Source organism: Hemicordylus capensis, chromosome 3 (genome assembly GCF_027244095.1).
Source record: "Hemicordylus capensis ecotype Gifberg chromosome 3, rHemCap1.1.pri, whole genome shotgun sequence".
Lineage (NCBI taxonomy): Eukaryota > Metazoa > Chordata > Lepidosauria > Squamata > Cordylidae > Hemicordylus > Hemicordylus capensis.
This window is the reverse complement of record NC_069659.1, coordinates 102,173,303-102,198,549: the sequence shown is the minus strand read 5'-3', so window position 1 is coordinate 102,198,549 and position 25,247 is coordinate 102,173,303. Positions and strand designations below refer to the sequence as shown.

At 41.2% G+C, this 25,247-nt stretch overlaps 2 protein-coding genes across 8 annotated transcripts in view; one reads left to right on the top strand and one right to left on the bottom strand.

Moving 5' to 3' along the window:
* Positions 1 to 14,165, top strand: part of SYTL5 (synaptotagmin like 5) — a 97,652-nt gene extending 83,487 nt beyond the window's left edge. For all 6 annotated transcript variants that reach the window (XM_053308059.1, XM_053308063.1, XM_053308061.1 and 3 more), the window contains 5 exons: positions 295 to 456; positions 2,500 to 2,608; positions 4,135 to 4,270; positions 5,827 to 6,035; positions 7,803 to 14,165. In XM_053308059.1, the coding sequence (XP_053164034.1) occupies positions 295 to 456; positions 2,500 to 2,608; positions 4,135 to 4,270; positions 5,827 to 6,035; positions 7,803 to 7,945 (759 nt within the window). In that variant the 3' untranslated portion in view covers positions 7,946 to 14,165. The remainder of the gene's footprint in view (positions 1 to 294; positions 457 to 2,499; positions 2,609 to 4,134; positions 4,271 to 5,826; positions 6,036 to 7,802) is intronic.
* Positions 14,166 to 14,890: 725 nt separating this feature from the next.
* Positions 14,891 to 25,247, bottom strand: part of SRPX (sushi repeat containing protein X-linked) — a 46,537-nt gene continuing 36,180 nt past the window's right edge. For both annotated transcript variants that reach the window (XM_053308064.1, XM_053308065.1), the window contains 4 exons: positions 23,220 to 23,399; positions 19,183 to 19,316; positions 17,140 to 17,261; positions 14,891 to 15,385 (listed from right to left, as the gene is read on the bottom strand). In XM_053308064.1, the coding sequence (XP_053164039.1) occupies positions 15,205 to 15,385; positions 17,140 to 17,261; positions 19,183 to 19,316; positions 23,220 to 23,399 (617 nt within the window). In that variant the 3' untranslated portion in view covers positions 14,891 to 15,204. The remainder of the gene's footprint in view (positions 15,386 to 17,139; positions 17,262 to 19,182; positions 19,317 to 23,219; positions 23,400 to 25,247) is intronic.

The following is a 25,247-nucleotide window of genomic DNA, read 5'->3' as shown; positions in this document are numbered from 1 at the left end:
ATAGTAATTGTTGCATAACGAGATAATACAAAACAGACAGCAATAAGAAAAATGGGTTTTCAAGAGGACAATTGCATTTTATAGATCTCTCCTTAATAACAACCTTGTCCGATTGATCTGGGCTGCCCTGGCAGAGGAAGAATGAGGGGGACGGTTTTGTCTATGCCTCAGCCAGGAAGTGCTGGCATCTTCCTGAAAATACGGTTTCAGGAGCTCCAGTATTCACAGTTATGACTGAGACTGATTAAACTCTTTCTTATGGATCTATTTCTTTGGTCTTTTGTGACTCAACAGTACGTCATCAGCCATACACAGCTTGAGACCCGGACCCTACAACTTTCTGTCTGGCACTATGACAGATTTGGACATAACAGCTTTCTTGGAGAAGTGGAGTTACCTTTGGACTCCTGGAACTTTGAAAATCAGGCAGAGGAGTGGTTTATGCTTCAGCCCAAGGTGAGGATGCTGTGTGTGAAAGCGGGCCACTTACCGCAATCATTCCTGCAGTGGGAGTGAGGCTTTTCCAGTTGCTGATGCCTCCTGCTCTCTCCTCCTCTCTGTGCCCTCCCTCCTCCTTCCCTTGCCCAACCTGCACCTTTTTTGAAGGGCAGGGTCCAGGCTGCCACACAGCATGTTAATGGCTGGCACACTGCCACTTCAGCCATCTCCACGTCTGGTAGGATTAGGCCAGGCAGAAAAGTGCCACATTTTTATTTATTTATTTGATTTGATTTCATTTCTATACCGCTCCTCCAAAAATGGCTCATGGTGGTTTACATTAAAACAAAACAAAAATCATTCAACTATTAAAATCAAAAACTGTAAAGACAACATAAAAGCATTGGTTTAAATAAAGATTGGTATCTAAGCCAAGTGAATCAAATACTTAGTTTTTGTGTAGGAGAGCTTGCACCAACGAAAGTGCTTTTTGAATCACAATTTGAACTTACCTCTTCATCAGAAAGCTACTTTACAAAAAGATGAAATAAAGGCCAGGCATTTCTCAAGCTTTGTAAGGCAGCTTCTTTAGAAGCTCTTCCAGATCAGTTTGTTTCTGTTCCAGCTTACTTGGGGATTGCAAACTCACCAGAGTAGAATACCCATAGATTTAGGGACAAAAAGTATGACTTCCTTCCATTTTGAACTTGATTTCTGACATGCTTTCCTTCTACCTTCCATGCACCTGTAGAAAATGCAGGGAAGAGCCATTCCTCTTATGCAAATTTGCAACCAGGATATTGAATTTGCCTTCACTGGCAAAACAACTCTGTCTCTTGAGAAGCAATCGAGTTTCCCTGAAGATTTATACTTCTCAGTCTTTATTTGAAACTTTCAAATGCATTTTCTTAGGAAGTAGGAAGGTAAATGAAAGTGTCTCAAATTTCATAATAACCTTTGTGATTCAGTGTAGCAGCCTTTATAGTTTTCAACTTGAAATGTTTACTGGAGTCGAGGCAGCTGGAAGACTTAGAGGGTGATGTGGATCGTGCCATAGTTTCTCTGACATCCAGATATCTGTTTTGAGTTTGTCCTGTATAGTTTGGATCTGCCAAATCTTTGCTGCCTGAAAAATAGGTAGCATAGCATTACTAAATGAGCTTATAGTGAATCTGATGATTGATGCACAAAGATTATTGCTAGAGTTTTTACCTAGTGACTTTGAGGAAGCCTGCACAGTCAAAGGAGTGTGTATCATATGCCATCACAGTAGTAATACATATGCACTATGGCTTATGCCAAGACCTTTGAGACAGTATACAATCTTGCTGAGACAGCCATACGGCATCGAGGTTTGAATCCCAACTTTCTAGAAGGAACCCAAATTTTAGCTTGTGTATTGCTGTCAATTACACAACAGTTGAAGTGCTGAGAGTTCCTATGCCACACTGTTCTTTTCCTACAAAGACTAAACTAGTGGATGCACAGGACATGGCCTTCTCAGTAGTGACACCTAGGTCCTGGAACTCTCATCCTCAAGAAGCAGATTTGAGTGTCATTTTCTCTCAGCACTTGGTAGGATTGTAGAGACATTCCTTTTTACAGGAGCTTTAAGTGTCTGACTGTCTGCTGGTTTTTAGTGGTTTGCTGTATTATTATGTATGCCTGTCTTGTTTGTTAAAACACTCTGCTTCAATATTTGTCTGTTTTGCCTGTGAGCACATGAGGGGTCACAGTGTGACTAAAAAGCAGCATATAAATACCATTCTAAATTAATACAGATAAATTGCAGCAAAGCTACCTTCTTCTTCTTACCATGTTGAAGGAACAGCTGTGGGAAGTGTGGGAAAACTGTGCCCTGGCAGTCGTCAGATTATTTTTAAAAGCTTATGTAATAAATATGATACATGAAAATATGCACAAGTGTTACAAATCTCTGATGCACAAATCACTTTGTAGAAATTGGTCTTCAGTTGCTCACTACAATCTACATGGTTTACCGGAGGGGAATGATACATTTATTTTAGCAAGACACTTTTCTGTATTGCTTCATCCTTTCAGGTGGAGGTTACAGCCGATAGTGGTCTTCAGTACAAAGGAGAGTTGAAAGTTGTCTTAAGATATGTCCCGCCTGAGAGGAACCTAACACTTCCCCTAGGAGAGATTCAAGGTAAAATGAGCATTGGTGGCAGCATCAACCCATGGGCTCTTTGGGTAACTAAAATGCACCATCTTGTGCAGGCATAAGGTATTGCAGTATTAAGCCATGGAAGATTGGAATTGCCTAGTAATGAATTAGGTACTGATCTCTAAAGGAAATTCAAACTGTAGACATATATATATATATATATATATATATATAGAGAGAGAGAGAGAGAGAGAGAGAGAGAGAGAGAGAGAGAGAGAGAGAGAGAGTTATAGTTATAGAATGTCTGTTCCCTTGGGAAACAGATGATATATCAGTTTCCCCAAACTGATCTAACCTATTAGCTGTAGTTTCTACAGCATTGTGTGATAATCTAATTTTGTTATTGTCTGAGAATATTTGACATTTTATTTGCACACAGAATATAACAGAAGCATGTTAATAGTATCCAAAGGAAATATATATTTTTATAGATACTACTAGTATTAATTTTTCTATAAGTGACTGAAATTCATCCGCTGTACTTGTTTTGATCTGTTTTGTATAATCTGCTGCTGTTGTTCCTGCAAGAAAGGGATACAGTCCACATGACATCTTGTGGATTATACCATAATTCTGCCCCAACCACCTTCTGCTGCACTGCATAAAGTACACACTTTTGTTTGGTTTGGTCTGGGCAGAAATCTTGTGCCGTCCCTCATTTTTGGTCTTTGTTCATCCTTTTATTATTGGATTCTTTTAAAAATTGTGCATTTATGCCATTAAACCTGTATACCCATTTACCTTGTTTATAACATCTGCTAAGCACTCTTATAGCTAAATCTGGCTATCTGAGAACTGCATCTTAAACCCAACCCCCTTTATTTGGTAGCTACATTGTATTTATCTGGCTGTGTTTAGATACATGCATACTTTTTATAATGTGACCAGTTGGCTTAATGAGCTTGAAGTAGGTGGTAGAATGGGCAAAGGTCTCATTTGGAATAAGGGGGAAGATTTCTGCTGAATGATGGATTCATCCAAGAACTCCTTTAGGTATGAGACAAGAGGTGTGATTCATGATATATGGATTTGTTTCCTGAGCTGGATGACTATGTTGCTAGTTTGGCTGAGGGGTGGGTATGAAGGGGGGATTGAAGAATGTGGGGAATTTCAGTTGTCATTGGAGTTTTCTAAACTGGGAAGACATGATGTTATTTAAAACATCATGATGTTTTCATGTTATCTGATGTTATCTGGAGAGCCAGCGTGGTGTAGTGGTAGTCCAGAGTGCTGGACTAGGACTGGGGAGACCCAGGTTCAAATTGCGATTCAGCCATGAGACTTTCTGGGTGACTGTGGGCCAGTCACTTCTCTCTCAGCCTAACCTACTTCACAGGGTTGCTGTGAGGAGAAACTCAAGTATGTAGTACACCTCTCTGGGCTCCTTGGAAGGAAGAGCAGGATATAAATGTAAATAAATAAAAATAAAAGACTGAAGGCTTGTAATCTGGTTCTTGAAGTAGGTAGAGTCTTCCCACCCACCCCCTTTTGCTTTATTTTTTATCAAGGAAAGAAAAGTTCTAAGAAAGGAAAGAAGGCAAAATCACAACTGCCATCAGGAGGCATATTGGAAGTTGTTGTCAAGGAAGCTAAGAATTTAACGGCTGTAAAATCAGGAGGATCTTCTGACACATTTGTGAAAGGGTAATTTCTCTCATTCTGTCTTCTTAGCATGTCAGTAAGTGGTGGGTACTTTCTCAGTAACAATTCATTTGACCAACTAAATACTTCTATTTTGTGGAGAAAAAATAATAAACATATACTTCAGCTCCCTCCCTCCTACTTCTGAATATTATCTAGGGAATGCAATACTTGAATGGCCTGTGCTTGGATTCACGTCATCATTGTTGGTTCCCTGAAACATTGCGGTGGAGGCTAATGGAGCGCCAGTGTGCTGTAGTGATTAGAGTGTTGGACTAGAAGGATAAAAATGGGGAGGAAGAGCAATTTTACATCGCCAAAAACTTCTTGGTGGAAGGGCAGGATACAAAGATCACAATTGATGCAGTGGCTGACATCCTTATGAAGCTACTACTACTACTACTACTACTACTACTACAACACAGATATTTATATACCACTCTTCAACCCAAGTTCTCAAAGTGGTTTACTCAGAAAAACAAATAATACATAAATAAGATGGCACCCTGTCCCCAAAGGGCTCCCGACCTACAAAGAAACATCCGGCAGATTCCAGCAACAGCCACTGGAGGGATGCTGTGCTGGGGTTGGATAGGGCCAATTGCTCTCCTGCTAAATATACTTTAAAAGGTGCCTCTTTGCTCAGTTAGCAGGGGTTAACACATACTGACTCGATGTGTTTCCTTTCTTCTGGAGTAGGGCAGAACGGGGATGTTTTGCCTGTTTGCACAACAGTGTGAGTGTAGAGGGACCGGGGGAGTTGTACACAGGCCCCAGTTATGTCCCTGTATTCCCTCTTTATGTGTGAACTTCATTAGTTAGGATATCAGCCAGTGTTTCCATTTGCAGTGCCTGACAGCAGAATCGTCCCCCACCACATGCAGTTCACGTGGTGGGGGTGGAGGATTTAATATAAATGACTAGGAAAGATAAACCACACTACTGGATTATCCATTTAGTCTTCCAACGGAAATTATTTTGCAGAGCCAGGGAGCATAATTCTGTATTGTGTATTTTGTATATTATTATTATTAGATACACAAGGATGGCTTCTTATGTACTTGGGGGAAAAGTTGTTGAGGTCAAAATGTGTACATACCACACCACATGCACTGGGATATCTGAACCAGAGAAGGAACTCTTGCAGAGAGAAACACTTGGCCAGCAATTCACAAAAACCAAGAAACCTGTGATGTACGACTCTTGATTTCATTCTTAAAGCTTGGTTCAGTTTCCAGCTCTTCTTTGGTTATCTTAATTAGCATTGATCTATTAGCCTCGGCTCCACATGTCTGTGTAATGTATTTCTCTACAAGGGGTTGGAGGCTTAGTGAATGACTGGTTTCATTTTTTTGGTCTATTCAGCACATACTTGAATAAGTTGTTATATCACAATATTTTCCTCCTCCTGCAGTGTGTTACTCTTTCCCGGTTAGACTTCATGCTTTTTAGAAAGCAATTTTTTTTTTTTTGCATGTAGTGGTTTTCTTCCCATTTAAAGTTGTTGCCACTTAACAAACCCATAATGTCCTTGTTTTGTTCCTTTTTTTCTCTTTCAGGTACCTACTTCCAGACAACAACAAAACAACCAAACACAAAACTCCTGTAATAAAAAAGAGTGTGAATCCCCGCTGGAATCACACCTTCACTTTCAGTGGCTTGAATCCCAGAGATATTCACAATGTCTGTGTAGAACTCACTGTCTGGGACAAAGAGTCCCTTGCCAGCAATATCTTCCTGGGAGGTATCCGCCTGGGCACTGGAACTGGTAAGAACAGTAACTCATCTGGGCAAGAATTGTCTGTGGCCTCACCTTGCTGGATGAAGAGCCATTGGAATACAAACCAAAGGGGATACTGAGAAAAGAGAATCCTATATTTAGTGATCTAATAATCAACTTTCTATTAAGAAAGTTGGAAAACTTTATTGAGCTATTAGGGTCTGTAAGTACCATAACAAAGATCTACACAACTCCAGCCCTCCAGCTGTTTTTGGATAAGAGCCCCCATCATCCCCAGCCACAGTGGCAAAAGTTCAGGGATTATGGGAGTTTTAGTCCAAAACAGCTGGAGGAGTAGAGTTGTGCAGCCCTGGTGTGTTCAAAGCCCTCTTGCCTTTTGCTATTTTGATGCCTTTGCAGCATCTTCACATACAGAATCTTATTGAAAGATGCACACTACTAATCAGTGTGGAATTCCCAGTCCTCCCTCCCATCTCTATACATGCCAGAATTTTGTGTGACTTAATTTTTTTTAATTTTTTTTTATTTTATTTTTTTGTGTGGTTATTCTAAGGTAGTGGCAGAGGGTGGCTTCACTTTGCCAGGAAGCAGGAGGAAAGGGAGTGTGAGTATAATTGTGCTTCCTCATAATACTTCTGGTATAATGTGTGAAGGAGGAACCTATGAACTTCAGCTGTGGTTATGAGTTCTCTCTTTATGTGTTAACCAGAAACATAAACAGAGGAAGTACACAGCTCTCTTTCACTTCTCTCCCTTGCTTCCACATAACTCAAGCCAGAAAATAGCCAGAAAGAACTTTGCTAATTATTTAGTGATTAGTTATTAATCTGCTACAAAGCACTGGTCATGCTACTATCTGTAGAAGAAATTACTATCTGTAGAGTCAAATGTTAATCTTTAGATTTAGCTTCCAGGGACTTTGACACACAGAAGGCTTTACGGTGAGTTTAATGGGAGGTTTTACTGTGAACTCAAGTTTGTCCCCCAAAACTAACAAAAATAGTGGATTTTTAAACTCCGGATGTAAATCGGGCTACACTCTAATGCACAGTGAAAAACACGAATTGTGTGTGAACTGCTCCCCAATAACTTGCAGGGACCTAGGGGTAAATCTGGCCACTATGTGAATGCACCCCCTCTATTCTGGAGGAGATACAAGTTAAAAGCCCCATGTGAAAAACTTCCAGACAATTTCTAAAGCTAAAAGGCTTTATTCCTTTTGCACTGCCAACCAATGTTGCAGAAGTTCAGTCCAACAGAGATTTCTAAAGGTCAGCTGTTTGCAAGGACAGTTGGCATTTGGCACAACAGATTATTTCTGCTTCACTGCTTCACATCTTGCTGCTGTTGAATGTGAAGTTTAAATTGTAAATCCTAGTCTACATGTAAACGCATAATCTCCCCCTTTTTAATAAAGGCTCCATATGATGCATCTTACTATGGGTGTTGTGGCAATAAGCCAAAACTTATTTCACTATTTTCAAAACCATTTTTTCCTTTCTTAAAAGGGGGAAGTACAGTATGTGGAGCACCCCCATCCTGCATAGGCATCTCCTGTATTCTTGTCATTTCTATCTGTTTTAGAAGTAATTAGTTTTGATATTCCCCATTTTCCTTTACATTTAATCGAAGTACTTCCTTCAACAATTGAATGTGCTTCCATTTTCTCTTCATAAAAGGACAAACATAGATTTCACAGTCTATAGAATATATTTGATAGAATTTTAAAAAATCATTAGCTTTCTCAGACTACAGCAAATATGCTAACCCTTCACCATGTCTTGTAATTTTCAGGTTTAAGTAATGGCAAAGAAGTTGACTGGATGGATTCTCAAGGAGAAGAGCAGCTTCTTTGGCAAAGGATGATTGACACTCCTGGAGATTCAGTGGAAGGTATATTAATGCTGAGATCCAGCATGGGAAAACGCAGACTCTAAGAGGATACAATTTATATAAGAATGACTCCAGGTATATTGCTTTTGTGATTAAAATGGAGACTGGTCTACAGTGAAGCTCCTTCTGTTATAATTTGCACATGTGAAAAATGGAAGACAAAAACTCTTTTTCAACTTGGACTTCAAAGCTCCTGAAATAATTATTATGTATTATTATGTAAGCATTCAGCACTTTCCTACATCTATATCTTAACACTGCTCTACCTTACTTAGTTGAAAACAGTGAAATGTCACTTTCAAGACTGGATTTCTCAGGTGTGACTGAGTGGCAGCAGTAAGGTTGTCTTAAAATCCTCTTTTCCACAGTAAAAGCCAGCTCCTTTGTTAACTTAAGATTGCTTCTTTTTGCATATTTTGTGTTATCGCAGAAAAGCCACAAAAGGCTGAGTGATAAGGTTTATGGTAGTTCAATATGAGCCCATTTCAAAGAAGCTGAATAGTTAGAATGAACTAAGGGGATGTTAGACTGCAGGCAAGCTGCTAAGTAATTACTTGCATCTACTTCTCCCTTCAAGTTCTGCAGGCTCATTTCCATAAATGGTTCCCAGTAGTAGGCTTGGTAATAAGCAAGTCAGATATATCTGGTTCTCTACTCACAAACATAACTGTTCTTTGGGGTGTTTTGAGACAATCAGATTTTGCTGACAAATAAGGTGAATCCCATAAATCTCAGCAACAGTGCACCGCATGTGTTTCAGCACTTCATATGAAGTTGAAGGTGCCAAGGAAGTAGGCCAAAGAGCATCTGATGAAGAGTCCCCGCCCCCTCCAGAAGTCGTTGCTATTATGATTTGTTAATTCTTCCCAGAACTTTAAAGTACTGGAGAGTGGTGGTGGTGGTGGTGAGAGAATCCAAGTTTCTCATATTGAAGTTGAAAGAGGTATCAATTAGATAATGTAATATCTGCCCTAAGACAGGGGCACTAGTGCCTGTCCAATCTTTTATTGAACTCCTCCAAGCAAGGAGATTTTACAACCTTGCTAGATAGCTGAACGGCATCAATAAACTATTCCTACTAATAGTTAACCTAAAATTGACCTCCCTGTTGTGAGTGAGCTGTGAATGGAGTGGAACAGTAGTTCCTCCCTTTCCCTCTGCATAAGCCCCTGCCCTCATATCTCCATTTAATTATTTGAACATTGTAATAATATTACAATTGGTCACTATCTTCAACTCTCTGTATATGCCCAGTTCCTTCAGGCTTTTGATATAGGATTTGCCTTCCATATATATATGTAGACCTTGAGAAAGCTACTTTTGAGGCTCTAGGTCAGGGTAGGACAAGTGAAGGGTTAGAAGTACAGGCATGGTTGTACCTAGCCTCTTTTAACTTAAACACCTTGCCAAGTCAAGTGAAGAGGCAGTGCAGTGCATTAGTCCTCTTGCGACCTATTCAATGTCCTGCTTCTCCATCATTCCAGCAGATAAACGGCATGTGCCTGCTGCTCCTCCTGAGTGATTTGAGATGTCTCAGTGTCTGTAGGATTCAAATGGTGCGTTGCAGCGCAGCCTTGACCAATTTTAGTGGAAACAATGAGTGGCAATATTCAGTTTGAAGAACTGAAGTGGGAGTAAGAGTTCTTCATTTTGCCCATACTCTGCTTTAGATTGCTTTCTTATGGACACTGTGTGGATATGAACTAGAGCTATTCATAGCAATAGGCAACAGAATCCTAATTCTGATGCAAGCCCATAGCTGCTAGCTGAACCATCCAAAAGACTAGGTTCAAGCAGCCATTGGTGCTGCACCAATTTGGGCCACTGAAGAAACCAGTATAGAAGTGAACCACACATCTGGCATGGAAGATGCACAATTTCCCAATGGTTTCCAAGGTACACATGTCTCCATCAGTTTCAAATAAACTGAGCTTCTTTGGTCAATCCCATATGGCTCTGTGCCACTTGCTAGATGGAGTAGCCAAGTCACTGTGTGCATTGCTAAACTAAAACCAACTTTAACAGCAAGCACTGCCATCTGTGAGATTTGGGATGTCATTCACTTTTGTGGAATCTCTTATGTATTTTGAAGAGCTTGTGCAAAATAAAAGTCATACTTCCTGATGAACTACAAATACAAAATTTTGCATGAACAATCTTGCCACCTAAATTAAGAACATAAGAGCAGCCCTGCTGGATCAGGCCCATGGTCCATCTAGTCCAGCATCCTGTTTCACACAGTGGCCCACCAGATGCCCCTGAGAAGCCCACAGGTAAGAGGTGAGGGCATGCCCTTTCTCTTGTTGTTGGAGGTGGCGTATAACCACCAGACTAATAGCCATTGATAGACCTGTCTTCCATGAATTTGTCTAAGCCTCTTTTAAAGCCATCCAAGCTAGTGGCTATCACCACATCCTAATAGCAGTAAATTCCATAGGTTAATTATGCACTGTGTGAAAAAGCACTTCCTTTTGTTGGTCCTAAATTTCCCAACCTTCAGTTTTCCGGGATGACCCCTGGTTCAAGTATTGTGGGAGAGGGAGGAAAATTTGCCTGTCTACTTGCTCTATTCCATGCATAATTTTATACACTTCCATCATGTCTCCCTGTAGTCCCTCTTTTCCAAACCAAAAAGCCCCCGATTATGTAGCCTTGCCTCATGAGGAAGGTCCTTCAGGCCCCTGATAATCTTGGTTGCCCTCTTCCAGTTCTACAATGTCCTTCTTAACATATGGTGATTAGAACTGAACATAGTACTCTAAATGTGGCTGCACCATAGATTTGTATAAGAGCATTATAATACTAGCAGTTTTATTTTTCAGTCCCCTTCCTAATGATCTGTAGCATGGAATCTGCCTTTTTGTCAGCTGCCATGCACTGAGTCAACACTTTCAATGAGCTGTTCACCACAACCTCAAGATCCCTCTCCTGGTCAGTCACCAACAAACAGCTCAGACCCTATCAGCATATATGTGAAGTTGGCTTTTGTTTTTTTGCCCCAATGTGCGTCATTTTGCACTCACTTACATTGAACTGCATTTGCCATTTTGTCACCTCCTCTCCCAGTTTGGAGAGAAATTAGCTGAATGCACTACTTTTTACACCTGAATGTGCTTGGGGCACACACACACACACACGCAGAAATTCTCAATTAATCATCATATCTTAACTATTATTGTTTAATAATTTTTTCACAGTCAATAGTCCCACAACATAATGCCCAAGAGAAGCAGATGATCTTTCTCATATTCAAGTGTACTCTGATTCATATTTATATATGGTCATTACACACTAAAATGAACAATGTTTGAAACTGAAACCCTACAAATTTCAAACTGTTCTTTTCCTTCCCCTTTGCAAGCTCTTTAATAAAAATAAATAAATAAATTTTAAAAATATATATATGAATGTCTTGAACTTTCCTAAGAAGTGTAATCTACATATCAAATTCCTGCTACCTGAGATTTTAAAAACTGTCAGGGACTAATCTTGGAGCTTTGTGTGCATCTATGACTGGGCTAAGGTATCTTCTGCCTAGTAAATATATGTTGTTAGATTTTTACTATTCTGTCATAAAAACTTTCTAAGTAACTAGTAGACTCTACTATTTTTTTAAAATCCCAAAGTGTAATTGCTTTTTGCTCCTTTGCAAAACTCTGACCATAAAGTCAAAGCACACTTAAAACACAGTATGTGGATGTATAGAGCTACATTACCATAGTCCATTTCAGACACAATGTTGTATATGTATACAGTTGTCTGTACATATGTACATGTTTTCATGTGAATGACTATACATGCATTCATTTAAAAAGTCAACTTGCCTACAAGCTCCCTCAAATACAGGATACAAATAAACTGTACTTCTGTCAATGTGAATAAACTGTACAAGCAAACGGAGCAGCACATGCATTTAACATAATGTGTGAAGAGACTCATAAGCCCAACAAAACTGATCTTAACTAATCCAGTGGATTTGAGTGAGACAACATTGCATCTGCTCTGAATATTTATTATGGTTAGCGCATAATATATAAACCAGGTACATTTTACTGAATTGTTCTTGAAATAGATCATCTTCATGTAATCAAGCCTTTACAAATTATGGCGGGGGAGTGTATTTGGAAGCAATAAACCAGCATTGCCAAAGAGTAGCAACCTTAAAAGCAAAAGAGACATACATGCAGATATTGATAATGAGGCAGTATCCCAGAAAAGAAAGTTCAGTGAAAATGCACGAGTCTTTCAGCAAAAATACTTTTTGAAAAATCACAGACACTATGGATTTATGAAATTAATGTGCTGATAAAAAGATGTACAAAAATATAGATTGAATTGCATACATAAATATTTGCAATGAAATAAGCGGATGATCTAGGGAAAATATGCAGGCCTTCCATGACTCAGTATGTGTAAGTTCAGTTTTGCATAAGCTACAAAGGCCCTTTGTGGCACTACATATGTGTACAAGTTCTATTTAATATATAATGCAGCTGTAATACTGTATGAATCTGAGTAAATTTGCAACTGCTTAGTGAGGAAACTGCATTACTAGATGGAGATAGAGCAGTGATTCAGAAACAATCTCACAGCTGTACTGTGATTCATGTTAATACTGAAGTTTTACTTTGTCCCATTTATACCCTGCCTTTCGCGCCTTAAGATGATCTTTGTACTGGTGAAAACCGATACAATGAATACCAGCAGCTACCCAAAAAGCTAGGACTGCAAATGGTGTATGTTTTGGTAGCACCAGCTACTCATCTGGAAACTTGTTTTTGGCTTAACAATTCTGCATCTTTCTTTAAAGAAATATGTGGGAGAAAACAAAGGAAATAGTTTCCTATTTGACTTTTCTTTTCCCAGTTATTCTAACCGGTGTGCTTGTCAGTCATGTATTGTGTTCACCTTTGCCAGAGCATTAGTAAAGCAATCAAGGTATATGTTAGAAAAAGTTCATGTTTATATTGATGCCTGGTTAAGAATAGTTTAACCATATGCTACTAAAACTGATTCAGAAAAACCAGAAATGAATATGTAGAGCAGGTACAATGGAAGCTTGTAATTCTTTGCATGTTTTGTACACCTCTGCATATTTCTAAACAGCTAGATCACAGAACGATAACAAACTGATGACAATGAGCTAGATCAGTGATTCTCAAACTTGGGTTCTCAGGTGTTATTGGACTTCAACTCCCATAATCCCCAACCAAAGGCCACTGAGGCTGGGGATTATGGGAGTTGAAGTCCAATAACACCTGAGGACCCAAGTTTGAGAATCCCTGAGCTAGATGTATCATATTAAACCAGACCACCCATTTTCGTAACCAGCTACAGTGGTGTTCTCTTTAGATATCTGTTTCTAGTTATATTTTAAAGGCCTAAAGGCAGAACAGACCAGTGTAACCACAAATTCTTAAATGGTGAGGATTTCCTGTTTGAAAAAGTGATGTTCTATCTCTCCCTTTCCAACTCCATCAAAACTCCTTTGTTATACTAGCCTATTTGCTGAGCAGGAGTTACACACTATCACCTTGTTTGCATCTACTGATTTTTGTAGCAATGGGATCCTTGGATTAAAGGTGGATTAATAAAAAGTTGTATCCCTGGAACTCCCACAGTATAAGGTATGCATTAAGTAAAGACTGCTGACTACTTCTGTAATTGACCAATCTACACCAATTGCCCATGCTATGTCTAAGAATGTTGTCTTGTAACTGGTACATATAATGTACTCTCAGGCACAGTGTGAAATTAGCATCTATAAATCTCAAATCCTCCTGTGTGACAAGTGAGCAAGTCTCACATGATAAAGGGGTTGTTGCCATATCCTACTTTTTAACTTGTCAGGAGGCTGACTAGCACAATTCATTTGTGGCAATGTTATAGTAACTGCATGCTTCAGAACTTAATTTTATTATTCTTCAAATGGCTTCAGTATATTTACCTGCAAAAACACTTTGTTGCATTTGCTGTACAATCAGATGTCTTATTTATTTCTGTTACAACTGTATCATTTGGAACATTTGTGCTGGGCATGAACAGTATCAAATGATAAACTGGGACTGCATTATGTTAAGCGTTGCCAAACATCAGCAAGAACTCTTTCCCACTCAAGCTGGCTTCTGTACTTTTCCTCTGAATTTGTACATTCAGATTCATGAAGATGTGTGTGTGGGGGGGGGAGGCTGGCTGAGCTAATTTGTTAGTGTAAAATAAGGTATTATTTTGTGTATTAAAATCTTTAGCAATGCAAAGTTTTAATCGTTTTGCAAGTGTATTTTTTTATGTAATGAAGCCTCTAGGACAGTGTTTCCCCAAACATCTGATATTGGAGATGCAATATTCCCTCCAAAGCTTAAAATCCTTTCACTTTTAGGGGCAAAAATGTATACTTTGTGTTTAACAACAAACTACCACATGTTGTGAGTTCATGTTATTTTTATGCCTTAGCTGCAAACAGGTAATTCTGTTGTCTGATAGATATCCTAGATCCAGTCAAGTAATAGGCTGTATTAAAGTAGTTATGTATACAATTATCCATCAAAATACATCATAGCAGACTGAGTAGCCTTTAAGGAAATGAGCCTATCCCAAAATTTATTAGGTGAAAATGTCATCTGTGAAGCTGCTGATGGTTAGGAGTCTGATTTCATGAAGCGAGAGTTCTACATATATGAGAGAAATTTACTACTTACAAAATGTTTGCGCATAAAATATTGACCAGTTAACCTGATCATCCTTTTAAAAAACCAATCTTTAAATTGCCAAGCAGAGACCTGGGCTGTGACTTCTATTAATGCCCAGCTCTGCCTAGAACAAAAGAAATAAAACCATTGGAGGCTACATTTTGTGGACATTTGTTGAGACTTTGTGTTGAATGGTTAGCCATTGAGATCAGTAAGATGTTTGCTGCCTCTTTGAAGGAACAATTCTGAAGATAGTACTGACGGTTCTGCACCCAAATACTTAAGCATTAAACAAGCAAGTTATGCAAAACAATATTTTATTAATAAAAGATCTGTAAAAAGGAAAAATTTACACTGGAAGCAATTTAAAATTAACTCCTGGAAATCTAACCATAACAATTCAACACTTTCAAGACCTTCAAAGACAAATAATGAATTTTTGAAAATAATGAAGCATCATTCATACATTAGGTGAGCAAAAGCCCAAGGACACAAAAGGCTAAAAACACACATACACACTAAGAAAGATCTGTACATCAGTGACTTCCATTCTTTGAGTAGCACCAGAAAGAAATTTAGGCAGCAGAAGTAGAAGGGTCATATGCAGGTCAGAATCAGGGACAAGACTGGCCAGCTTCTGCTTGCAGTTTCATCTCTTCTTTCCTTAAAGGGAAAGTATCAATGAGAGCAAAGAGCTCCGCAGGGGTAGCTGGGAAAGGATATCTCTCTTTGTCTACGCCATGTTTATCAATCACCACCATGTTGAAGTTATAGTGGGGGATTCGAAGCAACAACCTGAGGGGGGAGAAAGGCAAAACCAGGTTTGTAACAGTCCGTCGTTTTTAATGAACAGCCACATTGCCTGGTTGGTCTTCCCTGCCCATTGCATTTAAGAACTTCTCAATAATGCATTTTCCCAGGTGAGAGAAGAAACATTTTTTCCTTTCTTTCACCTGTGGAATAAAGGCAATGGAAGGCTATAAAACATTTGCTAAATGTGTACAACTGGACTCTCAGTCGGAGTCACCTAGGGTTCAGTGTACAGTTTGACCACACGTATTTTCCACTGTGACTAAAAACAGACATGTGTCACAAATCTAAGCAGACAGCTGCTGCTAGGAATAAGACAGAAATCCTTCACCAGTTATCAAGTTATGCAGCTGTTAAAATCAGCACAGAAAACTGAGAAAGCTGTGCAAAATTTTGTCTACCATTTGCTTTTTTATGGGAAGTATGCCAAGTTCATTTCTGTGTTGTGGAAGCCCATGTGTCAATGTGTTTTCATCACACTGTTTATATCTCCTCTTCCTTTGCCAAATCCCCCCTCACTACCTGGGAAGCAGCAGCACAGTAATTGACGTTCTGCTGAAGCTTGATCCTGTACCCTGCAACCGAGGAATAGACAGCTGAGAGTTCCTGTTACCTTACTTTTCAACACTGGCACCTATTTATTTATAAGGTGTGTGGCTGTCTTAGTTAAAGAGAGAGAGAGAGCACACACACACAGAGGAGCCTCTGTCCTTGGAAGGTAGCCAGAATTGCCTTTACAAAGCACAGTTGTGCTGAGAAAAAGGTTAGGGACAGTAACTGGCTCCCTCTGTCCTGGAACCTCAGGTGCACTCACAGTAGGCCTGCCCATAAGGCCAACTAAAGTGGTTCCCTTGAGGAGAGGGCAGATCCCCTATCTATGCACCAGTGGTGCACCTTCAACGCTACATCTTCTCTTCTTCCTCCCACTCCTAATGTTTGTTTATTTTTAAGAGGGGAAGGGAAGCTAGAGCTCAACACTCTAGCTCATTAATGGAAGCAGAGAAGAACAGTTACAGCAATGCTGGTGCACAGTCAGGTGAGAGGGAGATAAGGGCACATCACTGGGTAACAAGCAGCCTGTGTGCCAGTGAACAGGGATACCAAAGCCACACAAGATGGGTCTGAGCCAACCCTGTGTACACTGTTGTAAAAATACCTAATTATGGCCTTGTAACGACACTGGGAGCTGGCACTCAATCCTGTGAGTCCCTAGGAGGAAGCGGATAACGCTTTGCCACATGGTAGCAACTTGTGTAGGCAGCTAAAAGCTTGTAAAGAGCCAGTCTTCTGTAGACTTCAGAAGCATGACAAGTGAGCATGAGCATTCCCTACAACTGCCAGGAAAGCCAAAGAAGTGTATCATGCCACAGCCACCTCTTCTGGAAGACATGCTCTCCCTGAGTTCAGAACCACCACCTAGAATATTAAAGGTCTTGAACATGGCAAGTAACAAGCAGCATGGCAAGTAGGGTCTTGAACATGACAAGTAGATCCTCTGCCTGAGCACAGTGGGTCAAAACCCTGGCTTGCTACTTTAGAATATATTCTATCAAATCTTTTATAATTTCTGCAACATAGTTGCTGTCATGCAAAGTGTCTGTTCAGGAATGTGGTTTATCAAGTTAATTCCACATTGAGGTTCTGCTCCATAAAAATCATGATTCCAAACAAAACAAGGACCCCCCCCCTCAAAAAATTCAAATCTTGAGGATTATCAGGAGAGAGAGAGGCTAATTTACCTGAGTTGCAAAGCCAGGGCAGGAGGCATCAGTTTTAATCCTATTCTTCCCAACTGTGCTGGATAGATTCCAACCAATTCAATCACCGTAATGTGCCTGAGATCTAAACCACACTGTGCTGGCTGAAATGGTTAAGGTAAGAAGATAAATGTTACATTGTAAGAGTAACTTACAAGAGTAAGAGAGTAACTGTACAATATAGCTTGTGCTTATTGTTATGCAAAATCTAAATCTGAGGGACACACAAGTAACAAGAATAAATACAGTTCTGCAAGTAGGAGAAGGTGGAATAATAATAATAATAATAAATTAGATGAAACTGTGGACCACCTAATCAGCTGTTGTAAAAAGATCGCACAGACTACAAACAAAGGCATGACAAGGTAGCAGGGATGATACACTGGAACATCTGCAAAAAATACAAGCTACCTGTAGCCAAAAATTGGTGGGACCATAAAATTGAAAAAGTTGAAGAAAATGAAGATGTAAAAATATTATGGGACTTCTGGCTACAAACAGACAAATATCTGCCACACAATACACCAGATATAACTGTAGTCCAGAAGAAAAAAAAGCAAGTCAAAATAATCGACATAGCAATACCAGGGGATAGCAGAATAGAAGAAAAAGAAATAGAAAAAATCACCAAATACAAAGATCTACAAATTGAAATGGAAAGGCTGTGGCAGAAAAAGACCAAAGTAATCCCAGTGGTAATTGGCATCCTAGGTGCAATTCCAAAACAACTTGAAGAGCACCTCAAGTTCAACACCATAGGGGCCACAGAAATCACCATCAGCTAGTTACAAAAAGCAACTTTACTGGAAACAGCCTATATTCTGCGACGATATCTATAATAACAGCAAGAACATTGATAATAAAATTCAGCCATCCCAGGTCCTTGGGAAGGACTCGATCTCTGGATAAAACAAACCAGTCAATAACATCTGCCTGACTGTGTAAACAAGAAATAATAATAAAAAATTGATAAAAAAATACTGAATCAAATTTGTCATTTGTTTTTCAAATATTTAAACACTAACAAATCTCACTTTTGAAAGGATTATTACATTATAACATAGTTTACTTTGCCTTGAGATTTTTTTTTTAAAAATGCATGATTTCGGTTAACTAGTTTCAGAAAAAGAGACATGATGATTATAATTTTCATTTTGTACATGTCAAGTTTTTAGCCTAGATGGCTATGAATACAGGCTTGACATGTGCCAGCTGTCCCCACCCCTTCTTCACAAGGGGCAGCTGGATCTGGATAGTTCCTTTTGTTCTGAATACAGGTGCCTAAGTGGAAGGGACCTAGAACAACAAATAATTCTGAGCCATTTCTCAGTTAACAGCAAAAGCTACGGCTTCTATAGGAGTTGTTGGGAAAACCTCTCTCTCTCCAGTTTGAGGAGTGTACAGATACATCGAATTAACCCAAAGCCATATGAATACCACTGACTAGCCCTGTTAGCGCTGGGTAGAACTGACTGGTTAAGAATGGTTTATGTTGATTGGTCTGGGGGTTAGTGAGTAACGCATGGCAACTGTTACCAGGTACTTAACTGACAGGAGGAATACTATAATTGTGTGCTGTATAATCAGTTGGACGTTAACTGCCAAGGAAGAAGCTTGCAGAAAGGGACTCCAACTGTAAGACAATAAATGGTAACTGGTCGTGCTTTTAATTGTGTGGGGTTTTTTTGGGAAAGCATCAACTTTTATTTCATTTGTTTTTCTTTGTGAAACAAATCCTCTTTTAAAAAAACATTTGGACTTCTTTGTTGTTGGAATAACACCAAGGTCTATAGCACTCCCCTGCTATCAAGGGCCGTAGATGCTACAGGAGAGGGCTAATGAAGATAAGTGTTGGCAGTAGAAACAGGAGCTGGCACAAGCACAATGCTTATATCCATAATTAATACACTGGCCAGATTCATCATAAGTGCTGTTAGTCAAGGGAGAAAGACAACATGATCAATACTGCTCACATGTACTAGTTTTGGAGCTGGAATAGCTTCTACTTAAGGGGCTGTGCCTCACCTGCAGCATTCCCAGTTGCAACCTATAGAAGTAATTGGCAGCAGTAGGAGTGGATATAATGAGCAGCCTTCGTTTCTCATAAAACTGGTCCAGGAGGGCTGCTGCAGACCTCACGCCAACATTAATATTCATAGCTGAAATTACAAGCAAGAAAACCCCTCAAACACTTTATGACCACATGAAGAATTGTTTTCAAATTTGCAGTAACTGAAGATCATCTCAAACGATTTAGACAGGGAAGTCAAAAGGGTACAGAGATAGAGATAAATGTCAGGAAAGTCAAAGTGTGCTAAGCTCAAGCTCATGTTAGTTTAGTTCTTAATGGCAAGGAAAAACTCATTTAATAGATGAGAGAGATGTCGCCTGATCTGATGCACTGGTTTCTTTGAACTTAAATGGGAATCAGTCTGCACAGGGTCGAAGCCTTAGTCTTTCTGCTGCAGCAAATGCACAGCTATTTTCTCATTCCTCTGGAATATCCAGCTGTTACTCCTGAAAGTAACACTTCTATTGCCATTTCCCAGCACTCAAATCAGCATGTTGGTTACAATCATGATTGCTTATTGGGATGTGGTGGGATGAGTGTCACAGGCACCTCTTGCATAGTGCCAGTGGCTGACATGATGTGCAGTTTTACAGAGTTGTAATGCTGCGTCCGGGGCGGCTGTGGACTTCCACAGGTTTCCCCATTCGCAACAATGGGGAAACCTGCAGCAATGCTGTTTCCACATCTGCTGCTTCTGAACAGCTCCGCGACTTGCTTAGAGGTCCTCAGCAATCCCAGGGCGCAGTGTTATGACTCTGTGCCATTATTAATAATACAACTGCTGTCTAATTGCTTAAGCCAGTTTCTGTGTTTAAGAGACTGGGAGGCGATTCTCACGATCAGTGGAAAGTGGGCTAAGGGAGCTTAGCCCGCTTTCCACGGACCGTGGGAACCACCAGGCGTGCAGGTGAGCCTGGTTTCCCCAAAGCAGGTAACCTGCTTAAATACCCCTCCCCTTAGCCCAGGTTAGTGGAGAGAGTGCTCTGCTAAGCCGGGTTTTCCGATCGCAATGCAGCAACACACGAAGAGACCCCCGTCAGCCTCCTTGGCTCAGGGGTCTCTCCAGCATGCCCCGCGCACTCACGCAGGGCATCCTGGAACTTCTGGGGGCCACGGGGCCCCCAATCCCCACAGCCCCCGCCGGCTCCGTGGCGGAAGCACGTGACGGAGCCGGCAGTCGTGTGGGCAGCTGATCTGGCCACCCAGGACTGCAGCCTTGATTGTCTGTGGGGAGAGCGGGCTAAGCCCACTCTCCCCACAAACCCCCTTACAGCGGGTCTCACCGAGTGTGAGACTCGCCTCTGTGTGTCGTTGGGAGCTGTTTTAACTGCTTGACCAGTTGAAAGAATACTGTTTTCCTACACAAAATGTCCGAATAAAGGGAATCACCCACCCAAGAGAGGCCCTGATGTAAGGTTTCATAGGCTCACTTACACAGTCAATACCTCCTGCCTGAAAAGCCCCCGGTCATCTCCCCTACAGAGCAGCATTGAACTACATAAGAGAGTGTTTCCAGCATTAGTGGGCAAGTGTGTGAAGGGGGCGTTAAACTTTCATTTGGGCATAAATGGATGAACCACAAAGACAATGTACTGTACGTCATGTGTGTGACATTGCAACTGCTCTATGCAGTGTGTAGGGCTTGCCACATGGCTCCTCTTCATGTCACTGGAAATCACTCCCATCAGTGGGTTGCTGCAGCACAAACACATTATGAAGTGAGCCACTCCACACGAGCAACTCAGCAGCAGCAGCTGGCAATCCAGTGCAGTTTCAAGCAGCTTCCACACTGCTAGCTGTTCCTATGCAAAATGTTGTATAAAGTTTGTTTGAATTAAGTAACAGACCATCTTCATTACCCTGTTACAGCTATGAAAATCAGGACAAGATACAGAGAGAGATGTGGTGGTAGCCTAACTTCTGAAGTGTGTGCACACACGCGCAGGTGTGTGGGGGGGGGCAGCAGGATATTGGAGCACATCCAGATAGTCCTAGTTTTAGGACTGGATGCACCCATATATCCAAACACTGAGCCCTTTCAAATGATCCGTGAGAAAGGCTTGGCGGGTGAGTGGGGAGGAAGGTTCACTAACCTTCCCTTCCCCGCAGATGATCCATTGAAGTTGCTGGGTGCACAAATCAAAGCATTGCAGAGGGTTGGGGGCCAGGACGCATGATGCTCTGTGTGAGTGTGCGGTGCATTCTGGGTATCCCCCCCCCAGCGACAGGTGTGAGCCCCTGCAGTCTCCCAGTCCTGGCTGCAAGCAGCCAATCAAAAAAAGTGGGGGGGACTAAAGGAGTGCTCGCTCCCTTAACCCTATTCAAGAGGCTAACCTCTTTGGCAGATTTGCCGCCAAAGCACCACTGGGATCGGGCATGATCCCAGTGATTCTTACAATCAGCCAAGACTGGGCTTGACCTCCTTAGCCTGGTTTTGGCTGATCATAAGAGCCTCATTGCAAGCAACACAAAGTAATTCTGTGGTTTAAGACTTCTGTATCTTATCCCAAATAAAGGAATACACCCCATATCCAAATCAGATCACTGAGACACCCCAATGTTGCCTTCTCTGACTGGCAGCAGCTCTCAAGGGCCTTGGACAAGGGGCTTTCACAGCCCTTTTAATCCTGTAACTGGCAATGCTGGAAACTTAACCTGAAACAGTTATGCCAGCTGTTAATTATCCAGTTCAGTACTTGCAGGGTGTGTGTGTGTGTGTCTGGGCAACCGTACTGCCTTACCTAGTGTGCAGAGCCCTACCAATAGTTTCGTGGGTCTGGATTGTCAGCTGACACTGCTAGCAAATACACAGCACCTCAGGATTGCATCTGCACTGTAGTGACACTCCTCACACTGGGAATCAGGGGCGTAGCTAGGGGAGAGGGGGCCCGTGTTCATCCCTCTCTCAGGTGGCCCCCCAGGGTGAGGGAGACAATGAAGAAAATAGGGAGGGATGGAGCTGGAGGGCCCTCAGGAGCTGAGAGCCCATGTTCTTTGAACCCTTTTGTTCAATTATAGCTACGCCCCTGCTGGGAATGATGGGCGAATCACTGCTATAGCACAGGCACAATTCTTGGAGAACACAGAAGTGCTGTGCATTTGCTAGCAGCCCTGCTCTTCCATCAGTGGGACACTGTGCAGTATTTAAGCCACTGGATCTAGTAGCTAGGGTAAGAAGGCAGAATTCTACTTAAATCTTGCCATTCACAACTTGCAGCAAATTGCGTGCCGGAATTTACTTTGCAGTATCTGCACATATTTATGAGTGGAGGGGAGTGTGGACGTGGTTGCTGGTGATCAATTCCTACCAAGAATGAACAAGGATAGAATGAGATCAGGAGAGACAGGTGAAGAAGGCTAACAAGGCAGAGTAGGAAACCCACACACCATGGCTCTAGCCTGGACAGGCCAATATGTGTGCAGGAGCCTGCATGTATTCAACAAAGTTTTTTGTTTCGGAGAGCTTGCCCACCTTGGCCCCACTGAGCTACACTGCAAGTTGCTTTTTAAACCCAAGTGAGCTTAAAAACAACTTTCTATGGGGGTGAAAACTGCTGTTTGGAAAAGAAAATAAGAACCACCCAACAACAACATGTGCTTAACTTCTCTAGAAGTTGCCCCACTCCACGTGTGCTATTTCTTTAGACTGGGGCCGCCCAATCCCTATGGGAGAGATGAGAAATATCTTGACATCATTAATGCAATGAGACGTGAAATGCCAAGGCTAGCGGAAGAGCTGGTTGCCTTGTGTTTTATGCCGTCTTTAGTGAAGCATTGTAACAGGCTTGTAACTTACTATTAATTAGCAAAATGTCACCCACCTAATCCTCCGCACACATACTTCTAGCCAAGGACCTTGAACAACTGTAAGTGTTGAACAATGTGGATCGATCATGGGTGTTTGACAAGCAATCTCATCACACAGTGTGCACAAGACACAATCCTATCCCACAGCCTGCCCCTTAACTGGAATTATTCATTACTCACGTACGTGTACAGGTTGGCTCTGTTCCTGACCAGCCTAAATTGTACTGGCACACTCGTGCTGGGCTACCCTGCAAGTCGTACCCACCAATGCAGGAAAACTCACAGGTTGCACCATAGTTATCCCCATCACCAGAACACTTTATGTAACCATTTTCTGGAGCATTCAGTTTCCCACAGCGCCTAACTTGAAACACAAAATGACAGAAGGATTAAGTGATTCAGTGCCTCTTCTAATACATCACTACTTAGCAGGAACTGTAATAATATGGGATTGATTATATTATTAGCTTTCAGGGACATCTGCATGTTATAACATACATACATTACATACATGGTATGAAACTCACATATATTCACTGTCTCACGGAATAAGAAGAAAATGAATGTTTGCCTAACAACCTGACTTAAGCTGCACCATCATTAAGAAAGAATCCTGACCTAGCACTGTGGTACTAAACCCAGAAAATTGCCACTAACTACCGGTAGCAGTTTGCTGGATAAGCAGCTTCCAGCCTGACAACTTACCTACAGGTGAAACTCGGAAAATTAGAATATCGTGCAAAAGTCCATTAATTTCAGTAATGCAAATTAAAAGAGACAGACGCATTACAGTGGTCCCTCGACCTACGAACTACTCGACTTACGATGTTTTCGAGGTACGAATGACAAAAAAGACCGGAAGTCGTTGCCGTTTTATATGCGGCTTACTCGACCTACGAATTTTTAGATGCGGCTTCCTCGACTTACGAATGTTTTCAGACCTCCGTGGATGCGCTCTTCGACTTACGAAAATTTCGACCTCCGAACGTGCGTTCGGAACGGATTAACATCGTAAGTCAAGGGACCACTGTACATGCAAAGCGAGATAAGTCAAGCCTTAATTTGTTATAATTGTGATTATCATGGCGTACAGCTCATGAAAACCCCAAATCCACAATCTCAGAAAATTAGAATATTACATGGAACCAAGAAGACAAGGATTGAAGAACAGAACAATATCGGACCTCTGAAAAGTATAAGCATGCATATGTATTCAGTACTTGGTTTGGGCCCCTTTTGCAGCAATTACTGCCTCAATGCGGCGTGGCATGGATGCTATCAGCCTGTGGCACTGATGAGGTATTATGGAAGACCAGGATGCTTCATTAGCGGCCTTCAGCAATTCTGCATTGTTTGGTCTCATGTCTCTCATCCTTCTCTTGGTAATGCCCCATAGATTCTCTATGGGGTCAGGTCAGGCGAGTTTGCTGGCCAATCAAACACAATACACTGTATACTTTTCAGAGGTCCGATAATGTTCTATTCTTCAATCCTTGTCTTCTTGGTTCCATGTAATATTCTAATTTTCTGAGATTGTGGATTTGGGGTTTTCATGAGCTGTACGCCATGATCATCACAATTATAACAAATTAAGGCTTAACTTATCTCGCTTTGCATGTAATGCGTCTGTCTCATATATCAGTTTCACCTTTTAATTTGCATTACTGAAATTAATGGACTGTTGCACGATATTCTAATTTTCCGAGTTTCACCTGTATTTCACCTACTTGGGATGAGAGCACTGCAGAAAGGTCCCCTAGGAACTTTGGGAGCTAGGATTCTTGGCTCTGCTCTCTGTGTAGGAGTTTGCATATTTTTAAATTTTATTTTATTTATTTACATTTTATATCCCACTCTTCCTCCAAGGAGCCCAGAGCGGTGTACTACATACTTAATTTTCTCCTCACAACAACCCTGTGAAGTAGGTTAGGCTGAGAGAGAAGTGACTGGCCCAGAGTCACCCAGCTAGTATCATGGCTGAATAGCAAATAGAGCAGAGGTGGAGCGCTCTGTTCTGCTTGCCAAGCAGAGGATGTCACTGTAGAAGACAGACACGCTATGAAGCACAGTTTTCACTGAAGCAGCTAAAGCAGACAATTTTAAAACAATACTTCTACAACAACCAAATCCAAGGGCACCCCGCCCCCCTCTGTGCACCTTCTCTTATCAGCAATATTATTTGACAGGACCAAATCTGGAAAGCAGAACCATT